Genomic DNA, 7,615 nt, shown 5'->3' on the forward strand with positions numbered 1-7,615 from the left:
AACATAGTTGTTCTCTTAATATCTCACGATAATCATATTTTTATTAATTTAATATTTTAGAATAATAAATAAAAATATTTTACATATAACCAATACTTATTTAAAGAAAATATAGTTTTAATATCTTATATATCAATTTGTCTTTGAAAACATTCCAAAATAGCTAAGTTAGACAATACATGTTTAATATACATCTTGTATTAATATTCATAAAATTAAAAATTAAAAATTGCATTAGAATGTTTAAGAGATGATTTCAAAGCCCAGTTTGTTAACAAGTCCAAGTGTAACAAAAAATAAATAAATAAATAATACACTATAATCTAGATACACATACATTGCATTTTTTTTATAGCATAGTAATAAATGAGTTCCATTTTTTAACAATTGGAATGATGTAAACAATTCGTTTACATCATTTGAATGAGGATTCTTCTGATTATAATAATTTTTAGATATTTTTTAATGATAAAATAACTATAAATACATAAAACTAGAATTATGAAAATATAGAATATTACATCATTGCAATTGTAGAAATTTCTTTTATTATAAAAACAAACTTACATGTATTTTTATCATTATAAAAACTATACTTTGGCATATTTTATTGTTCTTTAATAACAAAAAAATATTACGTAATAAAAAAATCAGATCAAGAATAAAATGATTGTAAAATATACATAATAATGAATATATTGTAATAAATCTATCAAAATTATTATACATATGCAACAACAAAATTAAATGTATACATGAACACAATTATTTGGAAATAATATGTACCATAAAATTTTAATAAGCATGTTAATCTCTCTCTCTCTCTCTCTCTCTCTCTCTCTCTATATATATATATATATATATATACATATATATATATACATATATTAATGAAAATAAGAAGAATTTAGATAAAACATTTTATTTATGTCTATATATATTTATTTATTTATTTATGCCAAAAAAAATTAATAAGAACTAAACCAATATTTTTGAATTTTGTTCAAATATTTTTTTTTTATTCTTTAATTATTTCTATAAGTGCCTAAATGAATAAATAAATAAAACTTGCATTATCATCTTTTATTTCCCAAATTTGTATATTATCTTCTGTTATGATTTTAGCTGTTTAGCCATTAATTTTTGTTGATCTGCATCATTCTTTTAGTTATATTTTTCTAGTTACTGATACTTCCTATTCTTCATTCATCTAAATTCATACCATAATTATTGATGGACATCAATATATTTCTTGATCTTCTTAACTTCTATTGTATTGTATAAGAATAAAAATAATAAAAATGTCTTAGTACATGAGAGATGCAAAATACAATATGATATTCAACAATGTAGTTTCAATGGTTGATTTTTAGGAGAATTTTGTTATCCTTAAGTATAGAATTTGAAAGATTCTACTTTAGTTCAAATATTAGTGTAGATAAAATTAGTGTGTGCAAACCCTTAGGAGATGTAATGTTTAAACTTGAATATTGCTGTAAATGCAAAGTTTGATACAGACATCCAGATTTTACAAGATTTGGATGTGTTTACTGATTTTCTCCATTTTACAAGTCTAGTATGCACTGCTTGTGCATTTATCTTGTTATTGAAACAAATCAAATTTCACAAAAAAATAATAATTATAACTGGTTTACTCAATCATATTTATATTTTAATATGAATACTATAAAAAATTAGTAATTATTATTTTCGTAAGAGGAGAAAAATATAAAATATATATATATATATATATATATATATATGTATGTATATTTCTCTCTCTTACCTTTTCTCTTTCTTTCTTTTATTTCTTTCTTATTTAATTATTTTAATTACTTATTAAATTCTTATTCAAATTCAAGGACTTTTCTGCTTTTTTCTTGACCCATCTTCCTAAATAAGAAAGAAAGACAACTTGTTCCTACACAAATTATTGCAATAGAGCATGCATTCTTCTTGTAAAAAGGCAGTTTTTTTCCAAATTGCACATTACGTATTATTTGACTCTGTAATTTATAATCGTTTTTACATCATTTAGCTATTGGCCGTCAGTAGAGGGTTACATTTCTAGAATTGTACACTGTAATAAGAAAAGAAGAGGACTGGCTGAAAATGAGACATTGCAACCAAAATTATTTCATTTTCTTTGAAAGATTTCATGAATGGCAACTTAAGAAGTTGGTTATGGAATAAGGTGCCATTCATTGAAAAGTATACTGCTCTCTTCTCATCATATCTCTCCGTCCCTCTTTTTGTTTTACAACCCTTCAGGTGTTCAAAAGTTCCATGTACTGATCCTTGATCACTATTTCAACTTGTTCAATAATATCATAGCAAAAATCGACGTCCGAGAATTCTGAGTCCATAATCTCATTAAGGTAAAAGCTTCAGGTGACGGTGCTCAACTGTTAAGACTGCATGACAATTTCATGGTAGAACGTTACGACCTCACTCTCGTCAATAAGACCTATGTGTCTAGGAAAATGCATAATATGTGGCACAGCAGACCATGAAAGTTCCCATGGAACTCCTGCAATAGAGCAACGATTTCATATTGAAATGCCATTTTCGCTTCCTCGTGTGTTGAGCTCATAAACATCAACATCCACACACTGGTACACATCGTCAAGTTCCACATTCTTAAGTTTTCTCATAAACAGGTTAGATTTCTCCATTGCCTTCATGAAGGTCTCCTCAGCTTGCCGGTTCCTCCCATAAGCCATGAATATCCTAGTATGATTCCCTGAAAGAGCTTGTAAAGTCAATATTAATGGCTGAACAGCATCATCATAGTACATTAGATCTGTAGCTAGTACCACATCAAAATCGGATTCTTCGAGGGCAAGTTTGTTGCCCCACGTTAGCGGAGCTGTCGATGCGACATCGGTCAACTTATTCGCAACAATGTTGCGTTCCAGTAAAGAGAGGTTCTCTGGAAAATCGGTGAGAACCGTTTTCTTGGCTCCTAAAACAGCTGCTGAAATACCTGTGTTGATGAGATGTGATTAGTGCTGGAAGAAAAACACCTGCTCTGCGGCACCTCGACATGATTGGGAATCCCCCTCTTCCACTTCTCTCGCCCCTAGTCTATACTGTCCTCTAACGAGCCAGTAGTTTTACCATGCAGGCTTGATTGATTTGAAAACCAAATGCTCTGTGGTGCAAGACCAAAGCCGTGCTTGGAATGTGTAACATAAAAATCATGACAACTGAAAAGTGAAAACAAGATAATCATTCTATGCAAAAAAATGTAGCTGTTTAATCTGCTCTTCGAGAAATAGAAAGTCCAGTTGAGAGATAATACATAGGTAGTTGACGGTCTTCACAAGAGACTGCCTCTTTACGGATGCTTCTGCATCAATGTAGAGCTTCAACGACCACAGAATAAATGGTCCCAAAACAGAGGTGCAGCTGGTAAATTACATACCTGCTAATCCGCAGCCTGCCCCCAACTCGATACATTTCTTTCCGAGCACTGTTTCTGGGCACTTCTCTAAGTATTTCGCTAACACAATTGCACTATCCCACACTGGAAAACAAAACACCCGAACTCAGTGCATAGTTCTGATGTCCACAAAGGAGACTCAATACAAAAAGCTCTTAGGCCGCAGTTAGCAAACCCCTGATCATAATCGCGACATAATTCATCATAAACTCGGACTATTATCCATAAACATAGACACTTCTAATATTTCCTCAGGGAACACATCCGTTTCAATATTTAAATAAAAAAAGAAACAGAGAGAAAAACAAATGCACTTAGTTCCAAGAACAATTTTCATGCTGGATGCAGCAGCTCGGTGGGAAAAAAAAAAAAAAAAAAAAAAAAAAAAAAAAAACATCGTCCGGTATCTAAAATTGAATTGGATACCTGCCTGTTGAAGCAAAGCCCTTTGAAGAGAATGGGGCCTGGTGAAGCACAAGAACGCGGGCCTCACCAGCTACTGAAACATTGTGATGATATGGATTTTTAAAGCGATCCTTGTCTGGCCTGCATCAAAAGCACGAAGGTCAAAAGAACGTAATTTTTCATACGAGAGAACCTTTCAACTGAAATCATATTCTCATCACTTTAACATGAAAGGGATACCACATGTTTTCCAAATTACCACTCGAAACTATTTTATTCGTGAATGTCCAAACTCCTTATGCCTATGCATACCCCCTCAAACCGCTTGAAAATCCCCTCTTGTCCCCACAAATAAAGATATGTGACGTGAATCGGAAGGTTGAGACAGACGAGGATTGCAAGTTCCAAGTGAATGATGTAGAATCAAATATAAAACATATATCATTTTTTCCAGAATATGATTAAGCTTATTCTCACTTCGAAAAAGCACATGATCCTAGTAATGCTTTTCTAGGTGGCATACGGAAAAACAGACCACTACGGACTCTGAAGTCCAGACTGTTCACAATGTGTTTATCCATGGCATCTGGAAACTTCACTTAAAAATCGAAACGGAAGATTGCAATACCACTGTTAAGCATGCTACAGAAACTTCGAGAGGTGTTACGAGTCAAAAAAAATGAGGAGCTGCTTAAAATTAGTCACGAAAGATCTATACGACCTTATTAGCATAGACTTACTGTAGCCCTCGGGCTCTACCAACGAAAGTCTGCTCAAGAGCACAGCATTTGACCAAAATTGGAACGTGGCTAGAACGTTCACGAACAAAACTAGAGCTGTACATGTTTTCATTCGACTTCCTCAACTGTACTGCGTGCAAATGATTGATCAATAATTGACAAGATGAGGATGCACCACATGCAAAGCACAATTTTCAACAGTGACAAACCAAAGCGCTAAACAAGAAACGTCAATAAGTTCAAACAGCAGATGCTCTATGTCTCACTTTGTGCAACCGAACGAGTAAGATTCCCTAATAATAGAAACACCACTATTGCAAGCATACAGCAGCCCTGCACTAGTCAAAAATGACGAACCTCCACTTAAATCCTAATTTCCAACACCTGACGAAGAATGTGATTCCCTCGGAGACAATGAACGAAGAAAAACACCCATTCCAATTCTGAGATTATCCTCTTCAAAGGATGCCACGACACTTTAACTCCACACGCAACTCAAACCAAAGTCACCCGTTCGTTTCTTCATCACAGAATCCAATTGGTAAAACCCCGCTGTAAGCAATCACACTCCGGATGCAATTTCCTCCATCGAAAAGACTTACACCAATCCGTCATTGCATCTCCGAAGCAAGTACACTCTTAGCAATCCAAACACGACCCACATTCAAACACACACAATCAACAAAGCTCACAATCCTGTCACCTGTGCTCGCGCTTCCACGCCCAGGAGCGAAGGAAAGGGTTGGCAGTGAAGGTGGTGGTGGTCGTCTGCGTCGTTGAGCTCGCACTCGACCTAATTTTTTTCCGAGATTGTGCGTCCGAGAGCAACTCTGCTTTCCGCCCTCTTGCCATCTCCAAACTCTCACGATGCTTCCTCCCCCGCCTACTCCTGCAATGATTCCATCGCCGCCTCGCACAGCATCGTCTATGCGCGCTGCCGCCATCGCTGCAAGCCTTGGCGCTCGAACTAATCATCCATCCATACGCATTCATCCATGTCCGAATATCATTCATCTATGATTCATTCCTCTGTACCCGAGTATCATCCGCTCGTGTTTCATCCTTTGAACATCAGTGTACACGTCATTATACGCCGCTGATATATAATTGCCATCCACCACTTCTTATTTCTTTTGAGTTTGTGGTTTTAATTTTTTGAGTTTAATTAAATTTACAATAAATCATTGTTGAGTGTGAATGTTGGTTCTTATTTTTGTGCTTTAATGTGAATATTTTACTACTTTTGGCTTCTTTGGTTAATTTAGTGATGTTGTTTTAGAAATGTCATCCTAGTTTGAACCCTCTGGTTTTCTTTGGACGTTTTGTAGCCAAGTGGTTTCTTGTTGTGAACAGTGTTATTTCTTGGTATTCTTAGAAACATGTAATATTCTAAGTTTTGTAGTGTTATTTTGATGGAAAGAGTATATGTTACTATTTTACTTGATTGGTCTTTTTTAGACTTTTTAAAATATATATTTTTAAAATTTCTCTTAGTGTTATTATTTTTGACTATTTTTTTTTCATTTTTTTCACAAGAATCATAAATCAGAATCAATTTAGATATTTATTTATTTGTTTATTAAATATTAATAAAAACCATGCCATTGGTGACAAAAAAGGAATAAAAGTTTTATTTGTGATTGCTAAGTCAAAAATTGACCACTCCTAAAGAAATGTTCACCAAGAAAAATAATATATATATATATATATATATACATACATACATACATAACAATAGAACCATTTGTGTTTCTTCATTGTAATTGGCAAACATAATTCTTATTTATTACAATATTGTTGATGGTATTTTTGTTTTTTATTTTTATTTTTAGGATATGGTATCTTGATCATATTTCGAGAGTGCATTGTGATAAGGCTGTATTTATTCAATGGATATACTTCTAGATTCTTCAATAATTGTCTTTTAAGATTTGGTAATGGTCATTGCAAATACCACTTTTATTGGAAACTATCTTTTATTGCAACATGAATGGAATCTATGCAAATAATGGACATAATGTGATCCGTCAAAGAAAAGCCAAATGTCCCTTGTAGTCTCTAAATTAACACCTTGCTTCTATAACTTGATTAGTAAGTTGCAAATTGATTAAGTGTGATCTATTGCAAAATCTTTGATATAGAGCAATATTTTGCAACAACATAACAAGACATCCAACTTTTAGCTCTAAGCTAAATAGTTGCAATCCAAATAGATTTAAACTATTCCAATACTTGTTTGGATAATAATTACTATTATTGGTATCATATTCTATAATTCTTATACTTGTACTAAAATAAATAATCTATATTTATTTTTATTTTTAGTATTTATTTATTTATTAATTAAATATTAGACATAAACATCTTATTAGGTGCATTTTTCCATAAAGTGATCTAATTTAAGTATATATATATAATAAATTTTATGTGTGTCTTTAGCACAAGCTAATACAATTTTGTTGACAAGATGTTATTGGAAAGAGTTATATTTATAATCTACATATTTAATTAAAAGTTGATTGTTGCTTTCTTTTGTGCCTTTTTTTTCTTGTCTATATTTTTCTACAACATACAAAATTATTAGACACTTCAATCATTAATTTCTTATCTTTAAATTTTAATGAAAATACCTTATAAAAAAAAAGAACACTAATATATTAAATAAAGTTTATTCTAGCTTTGTACTTTTGTTTTATATTTATTTAGTTTATATCAAAAAATTAACAAATTTACATAGTAATAGGGAAACTCAACATTTGTCTTAGAATACACAAATGCACTGCCATAATATTCTTTAACTATATATAATATGGTTTTTGTTTTGGCTTTCTCAAAGATAATAGTATTATTGTTATCAAACTTACAGTCTACATCCCTTTGATGTTTAAACAATCTCAAAATTATTATAAAAGTATATATAAAATATTTTTCTGTATCTTTCTAAAAATAATTTGGAAAATTTCTTAAGTAGTATGGAAATTCCTTTAAGACTATCTTTTAGGTTCTTCTAAATCTACTTTTACCA

The 7,615-nt window shown here is 31.8% G+C and overlaps 1 protein-coding gene across 1 annotated transcript; it reads right to left on the reverse strand.

The window, feature by feature from the left end:
• Positions 1–2,120: 2,120 nt before the first annotated feature.
• Positions 2,121–5,470, reverse strand: LOC112277710 (uncharacterized). Its single transcript, XM_024510342.3, has 4 exons — positions 5,294–5,470; positions 3,876–3,991; positions 3,428–3,529; positions 2,121–2,986 (listed from the first exon to the last, which is right to left on the reverse strand). The coding sequence occupies exons 1-4, from the start codon at positions 5,440–5,442 to the stop codon at positions 2,550–2,552; spliced, it is 804 nt and encodes a 267-aa protein (XP_024366110.1). The 5' UTR covers positions 5,443–5,470; the 3' UTR covers positions 2,121–2,549.
• Between the last annotated feature and the right edge of the window lie 2,145 nt (positions 5,471–7,615).

The sequence above is a fragment of the Physcomitrium patens genome, chromosome 26, assembly GCF_059467195.1.
Source record: "Physcomitrium patens ecotype Gransden chromosome 26, ASM5946719v1, whole genome shotgun sequence".
Taxonomy (NCBI): domain Eukaryota; kingdom Viridiplantae; phylum Streptophyta; class Bryopsida; order Funariales; family Funariaceae; genus Physcomitrium; species Physcomitrium patens.